This window comes from Myotis yumanensis, unplaced genomic scaffold, assembly GCF_028538775.1.
Source record: "Myotis yumanensis isolate MYYU_CA2020_CCGP unplaced genomic scaffold, mMyoYum1.0.hap1 SCAF_10, whole genome shotgun sequence".
In the NCBI taxonomy this organism is placed as follows: domain Eukaryota; kingdom Metazoa; phylum Chordata; class Mammalia; order Chiroptera; family Vespertilionidae; genus Myotis; species Myotis yumanensis.
In genome coordinates this window covers 56,169,560-56,191,984 of record NW_027223761.1, presented here as the reverse complement: position 1 = coordinate 56,191,984, position 22,425 = coordinate 56,169,560, and the positions used below count along the sequence as shown (strand labels likewise).

Here is a 22,425-nt window from a genome sequence, read left to right as displayed (position 1 = left end):
GTGACAAATGTAGGTGCTCGACCAACCTGTGCTTTTTGAGTTAACATCCAAAGAGCGAAATATAGGGTGCTTTCTTGAGAGTGCAAAGTATATGATTAAGAAGTACAGTGATATAGGTTAATAGAAAATATAAATCAAATGACTAACTTAGCTACTTAAAAACACATATCATCACCAGGTAGTATCTGAGACTTCTCTTCCATGGAATAAGGAGAGATCACTTCAAAAAGCAAATATAGACAGTGTTCTGTCATGGAAAATGGAATTGGAAATTATGTTACGGTATAGTCCCACCTTGTCATTTTCTAACTGTGTAACATTGGGCAAATCACCTAATCTCAATGAGCTTCAGTTTTCTCATTTTTGAACGGGGGATAAAGAATTTGATCCTATCTACCTTTGACAATCAGAATGATTCTAAAAGTGCTTTGTAAAGCACTATGCAAATATAAGGTAGCATTGATGTGTGTGTGTGTGTGTGTGTGTGTGTGTCTATAATAGGTAATTTAGTCCTTGACTTCATTTCCATTTATTCAAGTGTTTTTCTCTATACATACATCTCTAATGCATACATTGTCATGTCCATTTAAGTTGTTTTTGTCAGGGAGGTAGCTATTTACATCCATTTATGCTGTACCTGGGGTAATGTATATAGATGATTCTGTCATATTCTTATATATTATGGTGTATTTCTCAGTGCAATTGTCAAAACCAAGACATCAGGTTTTAGAAAAGGCTCAGAAAGAAATTTTCCACCTAATTTAAAATGTCTGAATAGCAACAATATCAAATTGTTTGGCATTTTTAAAAATTGTATTTCCATACTTCGTAATTCAAAGCAAATTACTGAAAACAAAATATATTGATTTTAAAAGTTTAACAAAATGAATTTAAAATAGAACTGCAATTGCAAATCTTCAGTTTATAATATTCTTAATTCATGAAATTCTCTTATTGACCTAGTATTTTCTGATGTCCTTCCAAAGACATATATGCTAATGAGGTTACAAGCTTTTTTTTTTTTTTGATACTTTTTGTATTAGGAAGCTCAAAATCATATTGTGTCTCTCTCCTGCCTATCCCTCCGCCCAAAATCACAAACAAGAAAGGTTAGTAATTAAGATAACTGTTTCATAAAGAGAATTTGGTAATTTTCAGAGGATATATTTGATTATTCTGATGCCCTGAAACTGTGCAACTTATGAAGGTACTAATAAGCCAAGTAACAAAAGAGAGAATAAGGGCTTAGGAGTTTGGTGTGTTTTTTTTTTTCCCATTAAGTAAAATACTCTGAGAATTTTAATTGTTTATATGCTATTAATAAAACCCTAAACAAGTTCTGAGGGGGGAAAAAAACCATACAGATCATTCAACAGCCTTTTAAAATGAGCACAAAAATTCTAAATTCCATAGACTTTTGATGGTTAAACTCTCTGTATTAACATTTGCTTCCTAACGATGGTGTGCCATAGCAGAATGCTCTAATTCCTGCAGGTTTTGGCAAATGAATAGAGAGACGGGAGAGGTCATTGAACTGACATTCAGAGATGGCTTGAAATGAATAAATTATTTGTGTCCCACATAGAAAAGAAGACAGAGAGCACACTTGTGAGAATAAAGATATAAAGTGAAATTTTGGCAGACCCAAATAAACAAAGTAAAAACCTATCCCTCAAATAACATTATTGAAATGCTGCTTTATTTTTTTCAGAAATAAAGAGAAAATTGTCATAGATGATAAAACAATAGCTTACTTACATACAATTTTATTTGGCAAAAGGTGCCTGGAAAGAGGAAGAAGTTTTGTTAGTGTTTGTGTTGGTCCTTGTTTTGGCCAGTTTGTCCTCCTTCCCAGATGTAGCAAATGATTTGTCCCGTCTCTCCTCTGTGCCTCTTTCCTCCTCCTTCTCTAATGAAGAAGATATTCAGTGGGTAAGCTGAAGTGCTCTAGACAGGTAAGGACAAGTCCCCTCCCTTCTTCTTACCTCAGGCCCCTAGGACAAATGTACAATCCTGATGCTTTAAAAAAAAATCCTCAGCCTAAGTAATAATCAATAACACTGTGCCTCAATTGATTGGAAGAGTTGATAAATATCCCCAGACAGAGGTGCTTTGCTCATTCAAGTACCCTCATGTGCATTACCCTTTGGTTCCTCCCAGAAATCATGTGAGGTGAGCAGGGGAGGTTTATTTCTTCCATTTTTACCAATAAGCAAAGAGGCGTAAAGGTATTAAGTGATTTATTTGCCCAGTGTCACTCAGGGCCAGATCTTGGACCCACATTCGGAGTCCACGGCTCGTACTGCCTCTGTAAGCTTTCACTACTGAGAAGTTTCACTAAAACAGATATATGTGAATGACAGAAAAGGAAGAAACATTTTGTGATAGTCATAGTAGATATCAAGATCTGTGTTTTCATATTTAGTTAATGAAATCTTTTATCTGTATACACTAAGTACTATTCAGAACCTTGAGTTATAAAAAAATAGATCCATAAGACAAAAAGAGAATTTAAGTAATACTGAATTACTTTTACAACTTAATTCTAACAGAAAAACAATTCAGTATGATTTTTTTAAATGAAATGCATTTATCCAATTATTTGCCCCAAAATATGATTGAGCACCTACTGTATTATAGGCAATGCACTGGTACTAAGGATATAACAGACAACAAAGAACCTTATGTTTGTGCCTTCAAATCACACCAGTCAGCAATGAGATGTACATATAGCAAAGAGTTATTAAGTACCTAAGGCAGGACTCTGAGTATCTTAGTCAGGGGTAGGTCAGGAAAGCATCCCTCAAGAAAAGTCAATTAAGGTGAAATCAAAATTTAAAAAGGAAGAGTTTAAGCAAAAAGGAAGGTAAAGACAGAGAGCACAGAGCACAATGAAAGAGCATTTCAGGAAGAAGTAAAATATGGAATATGAATAATGTGGAATTTAGTGGAGTAGATGCTGTCATCCAAGGACAGAGCTCAGGGTACGAAAAGAGACCACAGATCAAGCCCTAGGAAACTCCATTTTTTGTTACAGTTGGTCACGTTAAGGAGAAATAACCAGAAATATTTTATGGTTTTACCATATATTTTACTTTGCACTGAATTCTCTGTTCCTCAAAACAGAGCTCAAAATGGCACTGAGTATACTGTGTTTATTTTCTGAAATGTAGTATTTTCTGAAATGTAGTATTCTGGAATGCAAAAACTAATCTATACATACCTTCTCCTTGCTAGACCCTTTTCTCTACATCCTCACAACAACCTTCATCAAATGATAGATTTTTTTTTTTTTACCAAGGCTTAAAGAGATGATTATTATTATCTAAGCATCCAGGATGGCTGATCCAGAATTAGAACCCAGATTTTAGGATTCTTTGTCCATTACACTTGCCAGGACAACACAAGCTTCCCTGTTAGCTTAAGCATCCTATTCATCCATCAGACACTTATGAAGATCTGTGTGCCAATAAACAAGATAGATAAGGTTCCTGTCTTCATGGGAACTATATTCTACTAATAAACAGATTAATGTCATAAATTAGAGGTGTTTTTTCCCCCTAAGAGTTGCCATTTACTTTGTAGAAAAATATATTTTATTACCCAAGAACCCAAGAAATGAAATGAAGTGCTCAGATTTAGACTCCACGTCTCTGGTGTTTCCTGGTCCATTTCCTTTGTTATTCTGATTGCCTGGGGCACTCTCTCCCGCATGACCATGGGCACTGTGAACAAAGGATGGCAGGAAAGATATCAGTATTTTGTGCATATTGGTTGGTTAAGATAGTTTCCTTCTCACACATTCATCCAAAGGTTTTTTAATCTGCTGTCATGTTTTTGGGCATGGCGACATGTGATCCCAAGGATTGTCACTGTTAACACCCAAAGTTATGTTCCATCAAAACCTTTCCGTGCTGGGAGCAAGAACTTCCCCAGGATAAAGTTTGGAGAATAAATCCAGTTATGCTTCTAGTTTCTAGCCCATGCTTTGTATTAAAGTGGCCTCAGAGAACTGAAAGACGTATTGTCCCTCCCAACATGCCTGTTTTTCATCCTGCTGGTAGGAGAGAAAGGGGTTGTTGGCAACCATCCTCCAAATCAAACCCCCATAAATAATCTGGCCCATTTATTCTGTGTCATGTTCCAGGAGTTAGTGGACACCTGGGAAGAAGAAAAGTAATGCACTAAAAACATAAAAGGCGGCAGGTCAGGTTGATGCACAATGTAAAAACAAACCATGAAACTTTCCTGGAAACTAAAGTTAGAGGTTGGCAGGGCCTTTTCTGCTACTGAGGATGCAGAGCAACCAGCAAACCTGGATATACTCTATCCACCCTTTGCAGAAAGAGCGGTGGGGGTGGAGGGTACCTCACATTCCCCAATTCCTAAGGACACCAAGGTGCAATGCCCTGGGTTGATTAAATGGAATGAGAGTTCAAAGGGGCAGAGAAAGGAAGACCACAAAGTGCAGAAGGATAGATGAAGACATTGGAAGCAGTGTGGAAAAGAGGTAGGAAGCATGTTGTGCTACAGGCTGCAGAAACAGTGATCAGTGATCAAGGCAGTGGGTGTCTCAGGCAGAGTGAATATGGCAGTTGTAGTTGGGTAACCCCAAGACAGGTGGGCTCCAAACACAATTCAGTCCCCTGGCTGGCAAAGGCAGGCTAGCCCTCTAGCTTGGCCTCCAGGAGGCCAAGGGAGCAATGGCAACCTAGAGAGAACGGAGAGCTTCCTGATAGAGTTTCTCAGTTTGCAAAACACCTGCTGCAGACTCACTTTGGAGAGCAAGAGGACTTGTAAAACGCATAGGTCCTTGGAACCCAATACAGACGATCAGAATCTCTTGGGATCCTGCCTAGGATATTTGACACATGTCCTAGATGAGTCTTACGCACAGTCACGTTTAATAACCACTTGCTGAGATGATAAAATTCGGTGGCCAGAGCCTTTTATCTACAGACTGCCCAAGGCTATCTCTTGGTCACAGCACCTAGAATCGAGCTGTCTGGACCCCCAGACAGACCCCCAGATAAAGAGATCTCAAGTTCCTTCATGATGAGAAATCACACCAGGATCTCTTCATATACCATCCCTGAAGGTCAAGCCACATCCTCCGGCCACACATAGCTTCAAGGGTCATTGTGTCATTTTCTGCAGTCAGGCACAGAGGCACCAATACAGTCTTCATCAGAGCAGCTTTCAGATCCCAGAGTAGAACCAAAAAGAACTGCCTGGGAAAAGAGGGGGAAAAGACCCTAAGAAAGAACATTAGTCAGATAATACATAAGCCCCTAATTTGAAAGCAATATGCTAGGTGCCAAAGGCAACATATTACATGCTCTCTCATAAAATTATTTCAAATTTTAAGCCTAAAAATAAATTGGTGAGGAAATTTTCTATGAAGTAATAAAGTTCTAATTCATTAGAAATTCATACGAATTTCTGTTTTCCTGAAGATAAGACAGACTAAGTAAAATCATTTTCAAAGTCAGGAATTCATATAGAAATCCCTAGTTCAGTACACCAACCAATGGCTGGCAGAATAAAAACTGAACTGGAACTACTGTCTACTTCCTGGTAACGCTTGATCTTCCTCCTTCTCTCCAGGCCGGGGTTGGTGAGTGGAGGTCCTAGTTCTTTCCTTTCAGAGGCCGCCAAGTCTAGGAAGCCCTTGGCCTGCGCGGAGCCACAATACTACGAGCCCTGGCCTCCACGTTTGCAGTGTAACCAGCTGGTGCACTCCGGGTGGGCTCAGTGCTACCGCAGAATCCCCATAAATACTCCTTCCCCCTTACCAATATCCCCTTTGACCACTTTCGTGGAAATGATCAACAGAAGGCCAGCCACGAGGGAGCTGACTTGAACGCAAAAACCAAAACCAGCAAGCAAATGCCACTTCCACGATCTCTTTCCATGGCGTCCCGTTGATGCCTTATCTCCTGAAGGAACAAGAAGGGTCCTTCCCAATCCAAGCCCCTTCCCCACCCGCCACTGGGGAAGCCCATGGAGACCGCGCTGAGTCACCTCTCCTCTCCCTTCTTCTCTCCGCAGCTCCAATGGCAAGTCCGTCACGTGGGCCCAGAACGAGAGAAGCGGCCGGGGGCAGCACCTGTGGCAGCGCCTGTCCATCCACATCAACAAGAAGGAGAATCCCAACCAGACGGCGGTCATCAAGCCCTTCCCCAAGAGCACGGAGAGCCGCGGCCTGGGCGCGGGAGGCGCGGGCGGCGGCGGCGCGGGCACCAGCGCGGGGGCCCCGGGCGGCGCCAGCTGCACGGCTGCGGGCCCCGGCGGTGGCCCCGAGCCCCCCGACGCCGGCCCCAAGGCGCTGTACGACGTGGCGGAGGCCGAGGAGCAGCTGCCCGCGCCCGCACGCCCGCGCTCGCCCTCGTCCATCAGCACGCTGAGCCAGCGCGCGGGCTCGGCCGGCCGCCCCGACGAGGACGCGCCCGCGCTGCCCTCGGAGCCCGCGGCGCGCAGCAGCGCCTCGCAGGGCTCGCTCATGGAGCAGATCAGCAGCGTGGTGACCCGCTTCACGGCCAACATCAGCGAGCTCAACTCTATGATGCTGTCCACGGCCGCGCCCGGGCCCGGCGCGGGCGCCCCGCTCTGCTCCTCGTACCTGATCCCCAAAGAGATCCAGCTGCCCACGACCGTGACGACCTTCGCCGAGATCCAGCCTCTACCCGCCATCGAGGTCACGGCCGGGGCGCAGCCCGTGGCGGCGGCGGCAGCGGCGGCCCCGCCGGCGGGGGGCGCTGCCCTGGAGACCCCGGCGCCCGGGCCCGAGGCTGCAGCGGGCAAGCCGGACCTGGAGGAGTTGGTGGCCCTCACCCCGCCGTCCCCCTTCAGAGACTCGGTGGACTCGGGGAGCACAACGCCCAACTCGCCAGTGTCCGAATCGGCCCTGTGTATTCCATCGTCTCCCAAATATGACACACTGATCATCAGAGATTACACTCAGAGCTCCTCGTCATTGTGAAAGTCACTGGAAACCACGCTGGGTTCCCCATGGAGCCAGGCCGCCCCGTGTCCGCACGGTGACCAGTGCAGTCGCCGGGTTTAAGATCAGCGGTGGAAGATGTGGAGTAAAAGCCGCCCTGGAGACGTGAGATTAAATAGTGCTATTTAACATCCACCGACGAAGACACCAACGACAAATCTTCTGGCAGATTCTCTTCTAGTGGCCTTAGAACACATGGGCTTTTAAGAAACACTGCTATTTTTGAGGGCTGGCAGGAGTCTGCTCAAACCGTTACATACCAAGTGCTTTGCTCTAGGGAAGCAATGAGGGTGAAACAGCATCATGGAGGGGGACAAGCATAGTCGATAAGCAACTGTACAGTTTCCGTTTGTTTACTTCAGTTCTTTTCCCAGAAGAGTCTTTGATTCACCAAACATGAATGTACATTTTCTAACAAACTGAAAATCTGGGACCAAAACGTCAACCTATCTCGTTTTGTTTTGTTTGTTTGTTTGTTCCTTTTTTCTTTGCCTCCCCCCCCCCCCCCGCCCCCCGCCTTTTCTTTTAAAGACTTTGAAAAGCAGTTCCTTGAGCCCTGTATTTCCTGAGGCATAGTGAGTGTGTCCGAAGCATAGCACACAACTGGATAATGAGTGGTGCGCTGATGTATGTAGGGCTTTTAACCAGAGACTTCTTTTCCTCTCCAATTTGTTTGTGAAATCCTCTTGCAAAAGCCTGCATCCGAGATTCCATCTACTTATTTCAATTCACCTCCATTGACCAAGAAAACCAGTGGAAGATTTCTTGACTATTTCACCATGTTGCCAATCAATACTGGAGTAGCAAAAAAATATTTTCTGGAATACTGTTTTGTAATTCCCTTACTGGGGTGCGTTGTGTAGCTGGAAATGCTCTTTATAATAATCATTCTTAAGCTCCAGCTTGGCTATCTCTCTCATGAACTGGGGCCACTCCTCCTTGTGAATGCTGTTCCCTTAGCATTGCCAGCTAAACTATTAGCATATGCATTTGGGCTTCTTCGTTCCTTTCTTTTGAGAACCTGCTGCGGAAAAAGCTCCTCTGTTCTTTTCAAGTCCCACCACTGGAAGAATGGTCCAAAGACCCAATGAAGACATTGTCACGACTGGAGGCACTGTTGTTGAAAAAAATTAACACAGTCTTAATACACTGGAAATGTTAAACTGTGTCAAGTTGGCTTAGCAGAGATTTAGCCATGCCAGTGAGCAGTGATTTTAACTTTTCTTGGCTGCTGCAAACAGGGCAGCTATGAACTATGACAAATGTAGATTTTTTTCAAAGCAATACAGAATACTAAAACAGAGGAACCTTAATGAAAATAAACCACACAGTCTTTCTTAGCCATTCCAAAAAGAGGCAAAGCAATTATGACTATTTTCCTTTTTAAAGTAATTATTAATATCATTTTGTGCATTTCATACTGTCACTTTTTGAATACTGCAGAAAAGAGATTTAAAGTTATAATAGAAATATACATGCTCTGATAGGCTCATATAGATAGCATTCACAGCTCAAGACCTGCATCCACTGTCATCTTTCTTCCTCCCATTACAGCTATCCTCAGGTGCCAAATGTTTTTGATTTTTAAATAAGGATAGTAATAAAAGGAGGAAATGTCCTACAAATTTCAAGTTCAGTTGACCCAGCCTTATACTAAAGGTAGCCTTATGAAAAACTTTTTCGGTGAGGCAGAAGTACATTTTTGGCAGAAATGTAGGTAAAACCTTTTTTTCTTTTGCTCAATATCCTTATTTTGTATGTATTTTTTTTAATTTCATATCGACTTAAAAAAAGAACTCAGAAATAGAAATATATCCATTGGCCATATTTTATCATTCTCCACTTTTAAAAGCTATAATAAATATACTGCTAGATTTCCTTTTCCTGGTACCTGTTGCAGTGTTAAATTTTAAATCAAATCTCCCAATATAAAATATTAAAAGCTAGCATTAATTTACTCAAATATAAATTTAAAACTTCAAACCTCCCATGACAGATTTGAAATAGCATCATCAGAGCTCCCTGATTCCAAATATGATGAGACCCTTGAAAGAGAGTGAACCTAGCTAAATTTTAAGGTGTCATTGAAAGTAAATGTCTGCCTCTACTCAAAAAACAAATGTAAATATATTGAACTATTATTATCCCTGGATCCTCATCCAAAGGGTGGCATTCACCTGAGGATTACTGTCTTGATTTCTTAGACATTGAAACATTTCTAAATATGCTTTACTACCTAAGTGTTAAAATGTCTTTCGTAAAACCCTATGTTGAGTTCCATTTTATTCTCGAGTACAATAAGTTTCACTGTATTGACCAACAGAATACCATTTTTTAAACTTTCTCCATGATCAAATCTTTTCTAAGTTCTTCGTAACATATTTCTTTTAAAAGTACATTAATTTATTAGAAATTAAAAGCAAATAAATTACCATGTAATAATTCCACATGAAATTACAATCAACTCTAAGAAAAATAATTTATCCAGTTAGGGGACAATATGTATTGTTCTCTGTATTTCTATGCCCTATGCCACTTCATTCTATACATTGTATATATTAGTCGTAGTAGTGCATTCTTGAGATTTTTTTATTTTGGAATGATGCTAACTCTGTCTCTTTGCCAATTCTCATACCAGGTTCCAAGTAATAAATCTACAATACAAAGAGAAATGATTATTCCTTCTAGGGCTAGGATGTGAACTTCACAATTAATTTGGGTACCTATTTTCATTGAATTTCCTTGAAAACAATCTGTTCCTGGTGTCCAGTGATAATTCAGTTGGGACTAAAAGAAAGGGGAAAGTACAGCGAAATGCTAAAGTTCAGAAAAGTGACCCTACAGGACAGTTTGGTTCCAGGATGGAAAAAAAAAGAAGACCTGGTTTGATCAAGTGATGTGGACTATCTAAGCAGTCTACTCATTCTGTGCTTTGGGGAGAGAAGTGGGGGGCAGCCTGAGAAAAGCACATCTGGATTGGGAAGAACCATCTGTCTAGATTAGGGGGGAACAGAAAGAAAGGGAGTATGGAAAGGAGAACCAGATAAAATTTGACTGGAAAAAAGCAAACTCCCAAGTGTTGCTAAGCCTTGATAGTAACAGTCTTTCCCAAGCTACTGCTGTTACCAGCAAGTGATCAGGAAGACTAGGAGCTGTTCCTGACTGTAAATGAATTGTACAATGGCTCTGCTGCAGTTCTGTGACTTCCAAACCAGGAATTAAATACTTATTAAGAAAAAAAAATAAACATTTTCTATGTTAGTCTCCCAGCAAAAATGTACATGTTTTGGAGACTTCAAAGGTATTATCTGAGTTCACATTTAGCCACAGCTTATTAATAACCCTCAAGCTGTCAGAATCTCTGTAGTAACCATTTACAATTTTATACTGTGAAAAAATAGAGATCAGTGAAAAGCATAAAGATAAATTAGAATTCACTTTACAGAGGGTCTGAGGCCTGGGAGATTCTCTACTATCTGTTGAAGAATGAGGCATGTATAAAATAGTTGGCTGAATTTCACTGATCTTCCCAATGTGAACAAATATACTATGTATATTGTGTGTATTTCTAGATTTCAATGGCAGCTGCTGGTGGTGTTGTAATTAGAAATCTATATAGAATATAGATGTTGTAGGGAGATGGTGCCAATCCTAAAAGATTTGTGTGGGCTACAAGTGCTTGTACTTACATTTTTCTGCACTTATAACTGATTTGGTTTAAAAATAAATTGTGTGCGTGTATCTGTTCTTTTTCTGTTGTTGCAACTTGTACTATTAAAACTATAGAGAATGTTAAATTATTTTGATGTGAATTGCAAATGATTTTTTTTCATAAAATTTAACATTTTTATCAGCATTGTTTCGCTTTGTACTTGTACAAATGTGTTTTATTTTAGCATTTTAAAATACACTTGCCTGTTTCTCAGTTGTCTAAATCATGTTATTGTTGGTGTTTGTGAAGTCAGTTACTTTTTGAAAAATATTAAAAAAGAAACTATTATATGACTTTAAGATTCTTCCCCTTAAATGTTTAGAATGTTGTCTTAATAGTGTTTTCTAAGACCCAAAGAGCCATAATCTAAATCTTAAATTCTGAATGATCCACACAATTGAATTATGGGGTTTACAAAGTAACCTGGGGACAGTAGATTAAAACAAAACACATTTGTGTATGGAAATATAAGTACAAATTATTTAATTCCACAATGATCTGTGTTGATAGAGGTAACATCAGAAAATAATATAGATTTTTTTGTGTGTGTGTATACAAATATACACACATCCATATAGATATTTCACTTTTAAGTCCATCTATACATGTTTTTCTGTGTGTGTTTATGTTTCTGTGTGCATATAAGGGCATCTATAATAATAAAAGCGCAATAATAATAAAAGCGCAATATGCTAATTAAACCGGATGTCCTTCCAGACATCCTTCTGTTCGAAGCCAGGGCTGTGAGGGAAGCCCTAATCCCGGGTGCCAGAGGGAAGCTGGTGCCAGCAGCCAGGGGACGGAAGGCCTACTCTTGCACGAATTTCATGCATTGGGCCTCTAGTATCTACATAATCTCCTGGGAAAAATTTACTTGTCAAATCACTTTTTGCTTTGATGAATTCTCAAGCAGATTTATATTCCCTGAATACAAATAGGCTAAATCCTAAAAGCAAAATTAGGCTAGATATTTAATGCATGGATGAGAAAGACAATGTAGATTTTAAAATATAGCTTCTCTCTGCTTCCCTATATTGTAATATTTATTAACTTCTTATTCTTATAGTATATATGGAAGTTAACACAAAATGTTTGATCTTAAAAAGGAAAATAATTTTTTTTGTGCTTTGTCAGACTTTCTTGGTTTAGTGGCTTCTATTCTAAGTAATACAAATGGTCATATGTTTATATAAACTTGAGGTTGAGCCATGGTCAGTTTGGTTCAGTGGATAGAGCATTGGCCTTCGGACTGAAGGGTCCGGGTTGATTCCGGTCAAGAGCACATGACTAGGTTGTGAGCTAGATCCCCAGTAGGGGGTGTGCAGAAGGCAGCCAATCAGTGATTCTCCCTCATCATTGATGTTTCTCTCTCTCTCTCCCTCCCTTCCTTTCTGATATCAAAAAAAAAACAAAAATCCTTAAGGTTGAGGTGAGATCATTGATATCTGGACCACGTAGAGAAAATTATGTTCTAAAGATTAAAAGAGTCCAGTGAGATCCCATAGAATTATGGAAGCCAGTCAAAACCAGCTAATGCAATTGAAATTACATTGAATTGAAAATCTGGATCTTATTGCCCTGTCCCATATGACCTTGGATAAATTGACTTCTTTATGACTCAATTCCTCTTCCTTTATCTTTTTCTTGTTTTGTTTTGTTTTGTTAATCCTTGCCTGAGGATATTTTTCCATTGCTTTTTCAGAGAGTGGGCGGGAGAGGAAGAAAGAGAGAAACATGGATGTGAGAGAGCCACATCAACCAATTGCCTCCTGCAGGCACCCCAACTGGGGCCAGAGAGTGAACATGCAAGCCAGGTATGTACTACTAACCTGGAATCCAACCAAGAACACTTTAGTGCGTGAGCCACTGCTCCAACCACTGAGAAACACTGGCCAGGACCAATTCCTCTTTCTTTAAATGCGAAGTGAGTTACAATAATCTGTGAGATTTCTTTCATTTACATCATTTCTGGTACATGATAAATGCTCAGTAGATAGTATCTATTCCTAGTGGCAATATATACAGTTAATATTCAGTAGGCAGCTTAGATATGTTGTGTCCAATATTACTGGTGGAGTTATAACAAATTCTTGTCCAACTTAAAGCATACATCTTTGGAGGGTAAGCCTAATGACATTTGAACTCATATGCAACCTTGAAACTTTTCATCTATAATTTCTTATAAACTAACCTTAAACTCCACAGAAAGAATGCTTTTCTTTTTTAGTGATCTATGCTTAATGCTGGCCAGTTTTTTAGTTACACTGTGCATGAATGACAAGTTTTAAATATAAACAATTTTAAAACATTTATTTTTTCTAGGGTAATTAGCTAGCTAGATAGGTAGGTAAGTGGATAGATTTATATGAATGAAATTATCTCCTTAACAAAAACATAGTATTTACAGATTTTTGTCAAAGTATTTCAAAATTTGAAATCAGTTAGTGTACCCTGTTCATTATTTTAAAAAATTATTTTAATAAATTCTATGAAGAAAACTTTTAGAATCAGCTTTTCTGTACATTCTTAGAATTCTAAACCAAAACTATTTACAGGAAAACATTGCTTAACCTTAGCAAGAATAAATATTTTTAATTAGCTTTTACTCCAGACCAAAGGCATATATTTTTGTCAGGGCATATAAGTCTTTTTGACATATGTGTCCTATATGAATATTTATATAAACAGGCCAATTATGTATTACATGTATCAGACACATTTAGCTTATTTATATGTAGCTCATATTTTTACTCATTGACATAAAGCTTTTCATAACTATATTTCTTTAACAGGATACATTAGATATAATAAATTATATAAACGATATGTTCATGAAAATGACATAATATAGTAAATTGACTATTCTGAACTGCTAAATAGTAATAGGTGTTTTATAAAAAGTTTTTAGAGTTTTAAAAGTTTGGAAAACAAAATAACTCTAAGTTAAATGTCTGTCTTCATCTCAGAACTTGACAGTCTTTAAATAGGCAAATATGCATTAACTCAAAATCTTTTTATTTTTAATGATTAGTTTTCTCAGAGTAGTTTTATGGAAGACATTTTGGAAATGACATAAAATTTATACATACTTTTTCTTTTAGTCACAAAAATTGCTGTTTCCATAATGATCTCCAAAGGCTTTTAGAGCAGAAAATATGAATTGATACAGTTATAGCATTACTTTCAGAGCCATCTCACTGAACCATGGGAAGTCTTGCTCAGCTTTATTATTCATTCTCTCTATATCCTGACTTCTCAGAACTCTACCAGCACATATGCTTGACTCTCAGGGGTCAACTAAGGGTTATCATTCCTTTCTTTTTTTTTTCATCATACATGTTGGATGGTTCCCTTAACTCCAACAGCCTCAAATGAATCAGTATGTGAGATACTAGCATTCATTAGATGTTGAATAAACGGTGAATTGTATTCCAAGAACAGAAAAGGAAATAAAATTTAGAGGACTCAATAAGGTAAACACCAAGAATAATCAAATATATTTAAAGCTTTATTTCTGTTAAACAGAGAATAGACATTCTTTTTAGTTACACTGTGCATGAATGACAAGTTTTAAATATAAACATTAAAAAATCATTAACCTTGGATTTGATGAAAAAGGACATTTTAATTTCAAAAATGAAAATTGTTGAAGTCAGTGAAGGCTATATTCACTGAATTAAAAAACATGAAATTTTGAAATCTGTTCATTTGGGATATTTCTTTAAGTGCTCTTTTGAGATGAAGAGAAAAACTTCTCTAAAATCATGAACCTACTTAGCCCTGGCAGGTGTGGCTCAATTGCTTGGAACATTTTCCCCTGCACAAATGGTTTTGGGTTTGATTCCCTGTCAGTGCATATACCTGGATTTTGAGTTCAATTCCAGTTCAGGATACAGGAGGCAACCAACTGAGGTTTCTTTCTCACTTAGATGTCTATCTCTGTTTCTCTCTCTCTCTCTCTCTTTTCCCCCCAACTCCCTCCCTTCTTCTCTAAAATCAATAAAATCATATCCTCAAGTGAGGATTAAAAAATAAATAAAATCATAACCTACTTAAAATGAACATGGTGAGTACTTTGCATATTTAAATCTTCATAACAGCCAAAGAGTAGTCCAGAGAAAATATTTTACTCTAAATGCATATATTTTAAAAAGATTAAAAATAAATTTTCAAATGAACATATTAGAAAATAAACAAAACAGAAAATACAAATATTAAGTCAAAATTAATATAAGAAAACAAATAGTTAACCAAAATTAAAAGTGATCATTAAAACCTGTCTTTTAATTTGAAAATACCAAGACATTGACATTCATTGAGTCTCATTAAACATAATGAACTAAAAGAGAAAAACCACAATTAACATTAGTAATAATAAAGGAGTCATAGCTACATGTATAGAGGATATATAAAAAACACTAGGTAAAATTTTATACTAAATAATTTTGAAAATACAGATTAAATAATATTATTCTAGGAAAATATAAATTACCGATTAAAACAAAAACCAGTAGAAAGTGCATATCAGTAACAACAGAATATGATAAAAGGAAATTTAAAATAACTAAAAAGCATAGGCCTAAATATTTTACAGATAAATTTAATTATGGTAAATAATTAATATCTAATTTGTTATATATGACAGGATTTTCTTTTTTTTAAATATATATTTTATTGATTTTTTACAGAGAGGAAGGGAGAGGGATAGAGAGTTAGAAACATCAATGAGAGAGAAACACCGATCAGCTGCCTCCTGCACACCTCCCACTGGGGATGTGCCCGCAACCCAGGTACATGCCCTTGACCGGAATAGAACCTGGGACCTTTCAGTCCGCAGGCCTACGCTCTATCCACTGAGCCAAACCGGTTAGGACAGGATTTTCTTCTCTTTTAAGGCTAAATAACAATCCATTGTACTTATACTTATGCACCACATTTTACTAGTATTTATTCATTCATCCACTGATGGACATTTTGTTGTTTCCACATCTTTAGCTATTACGAGTAACTGAAGATTAAATATTTCAATACATGTTGCCCAAGACCCTTCTAGAGCGTTTTTTGTTGTTTAGAGAGTAGTATATGCCTTTATTGGCAGAGCCAGCTCCTAGAGCAGTGGTTCTCAACCTTGGCTGCACATTAGAATCACCTGGGAATCTTTTTAAAATCCTGATTTCTGGGCCTCATCCTCCGGAAATTCTGTTTCTTTGTTACTAATGTTATGGCCCCACCCCATAACAAAGAAACTGGATTTCTGGAGGATGAGGCCCAGAAATCAGGATTTTTTTTTTTTTTTTTTTTTTTTTTTTGCCTGCAAACTTTTTATTTTATAGCCAGATTCCATGAGGCAAAGTAAGGATTGCCAGGGTCCAGCCCCGGAGGTCCAGGGGTCCCCAAAGGTGTGGACGGAGTCGGCGAAGAATGTTTTACACAGAGACAGCGTCCAGAACTCTCTAGCTCTCTTTAGTCTCCATGGATCTTCCTGTGCCTGGCTGAGGCCACAGAGAAAGATCCTGAGGCAAGCTGAACCTTTATTTTTATAGTCAGAGGTAAACAAGGTAGTTGTTACCAAAGTTACACTGTTCTTGTGAGTTTCATTTGTTTTTGTTCTTGTTGCACTTCCCTCAGCCCATTAGCTTCCCAGGTAAAATCTAGGGAGCCTCATAAGGTCAAGCCTAATTATGCTTAAGAGGACTGTGCCCTCTAAGCTGGGACTTGTTTGTGGCTTTGCCAACAGGTCAGTCCCAGGTTTAACCCTGTAGAGGCTCCCCACATGTCACCCTTCTTTTACTTTTATGCTACTATAATGAAAGTTTAACTTAAGCATCAAGAACAAAAAGCTACCATAATGACAGCAAAACTTAAGCATCAAGATCAAAAAGCTACCATAATGAAAGCAATACTTCAGCATTAAGAACAAAACTCTGGCTATTAAAATAATAACAAAATAATGCCAATGCAAAACCCAAACTACAGACCATAATGAAAGTAAAACTTAAACATCAAGCTCTGGCTATTAAGACAATACTAATGTGTTAACATTTTTAAAACTAGTAAGAATAACAAAAAATGCCAATGCAAAACAGTAATAAGTGAGAAATCAAACTACAGTAACATTTTTCTACTAAATGAAAGTTTCTTTTGCTGATTTACTCAAGAGTCCTCGGACTTGGCTGCGTAGGACTTTGCAGAAGACTGGCAGCTCACCAATGCTAGCATAGCCAGAAACATGGTTGAGGGAGTAGCTTCCACTTCTTGCTTTTCTACCATCTGCTGGGCCTCAGTTGTTAACTTCTTCAGCTGACCCCATGTTGGCACCTCAGTCCCTTGCGTAGCCTTCATCATCTTCCTTTTCTGCTTTACTGTCATCAGGGCAACTCTAAGTCTTTGGGACGATGGGACAAGGAGCTTCTCTGGGTCCATTATGGTGAGGTACGTAATGCTCTGGTACCCAAATTAGCTGTACTGCTCCTTCTGGAAAGATACAAAACACTACCTCTTCCCCACGTCATTACTAGATCTGGTAAAACTCTTGGCTGGTTTTGCATCCTTCCCCTGGGCTGAGTCGGCAGAGGCTATTGTACAGGAGGCCCGATGCCTTTTGGCTGCTGTACAACCCTCTGCATTGTAATTTTATTTTATTTATTTATTTTTTTAAAATATATTTTATTGATTTTTTACAGAGAGGAAGGGAGAGGGATAGAGAGTTAGAATGTTGATGAGAGAGAAACATCGATTAGCTGCCTCCTGCACACCTCCTACTGGGGATGTGCACGCAACCAAGGTACATGCCCTTGACCGGAATCAAACCTGGGACCTTTCATTCCCCAGGCCGATGCTCTATCCACTGAGCCAAACCGGTTAGGGCTACATTGTAATTTTAAAAAATTTAACATATAACATTCTTCTCTCCTTTTTTGTTTTTATAGAAAAGGTTTATATTGATGGAATTCTGACCATATATAAACATACATACTGCTCTGTATTCACAACTTCCCACTTCAACCCAAAAAGCTGCAGCTTCACTTTTCTACCGTGAATTGGCTCCACCCCGGAGCCTCAGCACCTCAAAACAAAACCCCAACTTCGAGTCAAACTGTTCGTTTTTCCTTTTGTGTCAAGAGCTAACTTTGATATGTTAAAACTAAGTAAAATCCATTTACTCAACTCAAAACAGGCATTAAAAAGAAAAACCTCAAATGCACTCCTGTATCCATTTTAAGATGCACTCTTGTATCCATTTTAAGAGTAGGATTGGCGCGCTTTCTGCTATTACCTGAGTCCTGATCTATCACCCCAGGGAGAGCTTGCCAATCCTGCACTTTCCCGGGGTGGAAAGGCTGCAGGGGGGTTAAGGATAAGGCTCCTTGGGCCTACCTTCTCCCATGCCTCTACATTTACCTTTCCGGCACCTTTCCTTCCTCAGAAAAGCATGGACATACTTCTTGTATAAAACATTCCATCTGACGGGGAGTAACCTTAACTTCTCTGCTAGCAAGCATATGTGTTTGAAGATCAATACAGCGTCTTTTTCCTTTAGACTCAGTATGGCACATCTTCTTAATCTAAGTTCTGTACTATCCACCTTCTTACCCTACTTATCCTCTATAGGGGGGTCTGCAGTACCCTGGCGGAGTCCTATCCCTCTGAGTGTGGGGGTTCTCAATGGAGGGGGTGGGGGCTTACCTAGGGGAATCCTGTTTGGCCTGTCTGGGCGCCATATGCTGGGGTCCAGCCCCAGTGGTCCAGGGCTTCCCAAAGGTGGATGTGGCCAAGATGTTCACAATGTTCTCGTGGGTTTTGAATCTACTCAATCACACACACCTGATCAAGCTTTGTTTACTTGCTGCACCTCCCACAACCCACATCACTAGCCACCCGGGAGCCGCTTTCCACACCACCTCAGAGGCATTTTTGGATTTTAAGAAATAAACAATACACTTTATTTATTCAACAACTAGGTCATTTAAAACGTGTCAGCCACTTTCTAGGGCACATTCCCGGGATTGTGGGCTTCATCCCCAGTGGGGGGCATGCAGGAGGCAGGTGATCTCCCTCTCTCTTCCTCCCTGAAATTAATAAAAATATAAAATAAAATAAAATAAATAAAATAAAATAAAATAAAATAAAATAAAATAAATAAAATAAAATAAAATAAAATAAAATAAAATAAATAAAATAAAATAATAAAATAAATAAAATAATAAAATAAAATAAAATAAAATAAATAAAATAAAATAAATAAAATAAAATAAAATAAAATAAATATATCTACAAATACACACACATTACAGGGAGGAAGCTCCGGGCATGGAGTCCCTGGATGTGAAGGCCCGGGGCGTGGAGGCTCTGGGCGTTGAGTCCCTGGATGTGGAGCCCCCGGAGGTGGTGTCCCGGGGCATGGAGGCCTTCCTCTGGTGCATCCGCAGGTGGCGGTGGTAGGTGGAGGACAGGCGGTAGGTCCTCCCGCACTGAGCGCTCGCATAGGGCTTGGCGCCCGTGTGGATGCGCTCATGCGCCCACAGGCTGCTCTCAGCGGCCGCAGGGGAAGGGCCCCTCCTTCGCGTGGATCAGCTCGTGCACGCGCAGGTCCGAGGCCTGGAAGAAGAGTTTGCCGCACGTAGCGCAAGCGAAGGGCCGCTCGTTGTGCCTCCTCTGGTGCAGCTGGAACGGAGAGAGGCACCTGAAGACCCGGGGACACTGGTTGTACCAGTACAGCTTCTGGGCACCCCCCGCCTCCCGGGGCGCCTCCTCTCGGGGAGGCTCTCCCTGGGCAGTGGGGGCGCCCGGACTTGCTGAACCGGAGCTGCGTGGACTCTCCCTGGACCCGCGTGGACTCTCCCCGGACCCCTCGCTCTCTGCGGGGCCCTGAGGGTTCTCTTCCTCCAGGGGTTGGTGGTCTGGATTGGAAAGGTTATCGCCATCTTCATCTGCATCTCCTGGTGCTGTTGGCGGGGGTGTCGCTGGGGGAGTCTGGAAGGGTGTCCCCAGGGTGAGTGCCATGGAGGCTGTTGCTGAGCGCTGCGCCTGTAAGTAGTCCCGGATCTGTCCTAAGGTCATGGTCATCGGGAACAGGGCTTCCTGGTCCCCCATTCTGACAAGGACCATGCGGGGGGGCCTCAGGCACTCATCCATCAGGTGCCCCATGAACACCTCCATGTCTCTGCCACTCGACTCCCACTTCGCCCGCAACGCGGCCCTCTCGCTGCTGGGCCTGTTGAGCAGGAACTGCTCCACCGACAGTTGGAAAATCATCTCCATCTTAGTGTGCCTGTCTGGCCGCAGCCACGACCAGAAGGACCAATAGATGGCCTGCAGCTCCGCCTTCGCATCCCGGCTGTTGTTCAATGAGATGAGCCCAGGGCTGAGGATGCTGACCTCCTCTGCCTCCTCTCCCTCCTGCTTGACCGGTCCTCCGCGAGATCTAAGCGGGAAGTTTCCTTTCCGGGGACCGTTCCTGGGTGGTTCATCTTGAGATGCCATTCTCCTCACAGACACAGGCGTTCACGCTGGGTGATCCTGGCCCAACGCTGAGCTGCTGTGGGGCTTGGCTGTCAGCGCTAGTGCCTCTCCAGAAATCAGGATTTTATAAAAGATCCCCAGGTGATTCCAATGAGCAGCCAAGGTTGAGAACCACTTTCCTAGAGGTTGTGGGTACAAGGAGTGGGTGGTCCCCTTGCCAGGGACATGATTTCCACCTGTTGAAGGTCTTGTCCTTGTGGAGCCCACCATTCCCCCGAGATGTTCACGTCCCACAGGTGCACCTTCACCACCTGCGGCTTCTCCCGGGGCCCCGCCTCCTTCCTGGCCCTGCGCAGGCGCTTTGGCAGGAGCACACTCCCCCCCCCCCCCCCCCCCGAGGCTGTGTTTGGAGCCGACGTTGGGCTCCCAGGGCTTCATCAGCTGCTCTGCCCCGGGACTGCTCGCCCAGCCTGTCAAGGTCCTCGCCAAGGTAGGTGACCTTGCGGAAGGCCCGCTGCTTCTACTGCTCCACTTCTGCCATGTGTTGGTCCTTCGGAAAGCTTTTGTTGTTTCTATTAAATATATATATGTTGTGGGTTTTTTGTGGGGGTTTTTTTGAGAAAAACAATATTCACTCTCAATGCTCCAGCCATTCTCACTCCTCCCTCTTGCCCACACACATCCTGACCCATTTCTTCCCAGCCAGTTCAAACCTGAACCTGTTTACTGCCATTTTCACGGAAAACAACCGGTGCGAGAGATACAGGTGGAGGAGGCTGGAGAGGAGATGGGGTGGGCCCATCAGAGGCTTCACGGGACCTCACTGGCTTGTGTCAAACCCAGAATAACCAACACCTGGGCTAGTTACTCTGGGGAGGGACAGGGAGGCGGTCTTGTGGAAAGTTGCACAATTCTCTCATGTTGGGAGGTGGAGAAAGTCGAGGGCACGATGAGTCTCACGTTGTCAAAAAAAAAAAAAACAACTTAATTTGAGTGTTGGCAAGTCATGGACACTGAGAGGGATTGTGAGGGGATGAGCAGCTGGTAAAAATGAAGTGTGGGTTCATGATGCTCATTCAGACTGTTAAACACAACTATTAAGCCCTGAGTTGTTTTTGACTGTTTTCCAAGTCAATATTGGTTTAAACATAAAGGTGTCTAGTTTAATTTAGAAATAAATCATGAACATGATACATATATGCAGTTTGTTTTTAAACTACAAATACATTTCCTAATATCAGATCATGATCGCAAGTATTTTGCCATAATATGTGGTGTTATTTCAGCCTACCTTTCAATTAATTCAATATCTCAACTAAACATAAAACAATCTCAAGTCTTATTGTGTCATCAAAACATGATTTTTTTCCCTTCACAAATGTAATTCAAGTATATTTTAAGAAGCTTTTTGATAAATAGAAAAGATTGAAATTTTTCTTTATATATAATTCACTCAAACAACAAATAGTGAGCGCCTGCTACATGCCAGGGCACTTTTTGAGATTCTGTGGGTTGAGCAAGGAACAAAAAAAAACTATTGTTTGCATGGACCTTCCTTTTTATTATAAGTATGAATATGTGTATGTTGGCAGAAAAGACAACAAACAAAAATTAACAAGCAAGGTCTAATGTGTATAAGAAAGTAAGTGTTGTGGAGAAAAATAAAGCAGATAACAGATATTCAGGAAAGGGAAGTAATTGTAAGTAAGCTCATCAGGAAATATTTTACTCCTATGTATATCTGAGAAAAGACTTGAAGGAGGTACAGAAGCAAATTGTGAAATTTTCTGTAGAATGCATATGCCAGGCAGGGTAAACAGTAAGCGCAAAGGGACTGAGGAAGGAGTAAGCCTGGAAATGTTAGGAGATGCAACAAAGTTTGGTGTGGCTCAAGGAGACTGATGTCAGTAAGCCCATAGTTCACTCAGATGGAGCCTATTAAGCCATTATTTGGAGGTTGGCTTTTACTCGGAGCATTTTAAGCAGAGGAATTAATAACATCTGATTAGTTTCAAGAGGACCACTCTGAAAGTCCTAGACCAGTGGTCGGCAAACTTCGGCTCGAGAGCCACATGCAGCTCTTTGGCCCCTTGAGTGTAGCTCTCCTACAAAATACCACGTGCGGGTGCGATTGAAACTTCATGGCCCATGCGCAGAAGTCGGTTTTCGGCCTGGGCGAGTCTATTTTGAAGAAGTGGGGGGTGTGGGTCGGTCAGGCAAAGGGAGACGGGGTGCAGGTGGCCGCGGG

The 22,425-nt window shown here is 40.9% G+C and overlaps 2 protein-coding genes across 4 annotated transcripts in view; one reads left to right on the top strand and one right to left on the bottom strand.

Moving 5' to 3' along the window:
• The window catches only part of GRM5 (glutamate metabotropic receptor 5), a 443,750-nt gene extending 432,588 nt beyond the window's left edge, over window positions 1-11,162 (top strand). For all 3 annotated transcript variants that reach the window (XM_070425829.1, XM_070425827.1, XM_070425828.1), the window contains one exon: window positions 6,052-11,162. In XM_070425829.1, coding sequence (XP_070281930.1) covers window positions 6,052-6,982 — 931 coding nt within the window. In that variant the 3' untranslated portion in view covers window positions 6,983-11,162. The remainder of the gene's footprint in view (window positions 1-6,051) is intronic.
• Window positions 11,163-19,247: 8,085 nt separating this feature from the next.
• On the bottom strand, window positions 19,248-20,198 carry LOC139018467 (zinc finger and SCAN domain-containing protein 4-like). Its single transcript, XM_070427049.1, has one exon. It carries the CDS (start codon window positions 20,196-20,198, stop codon window positions 19,248-19,250), a length of 951 nt encoding a protein of 316 aa, XP_070283150.1.
• Between the last annotated feature and the right edge of the window lie 2,227 nt (window positions 20,199-22,425).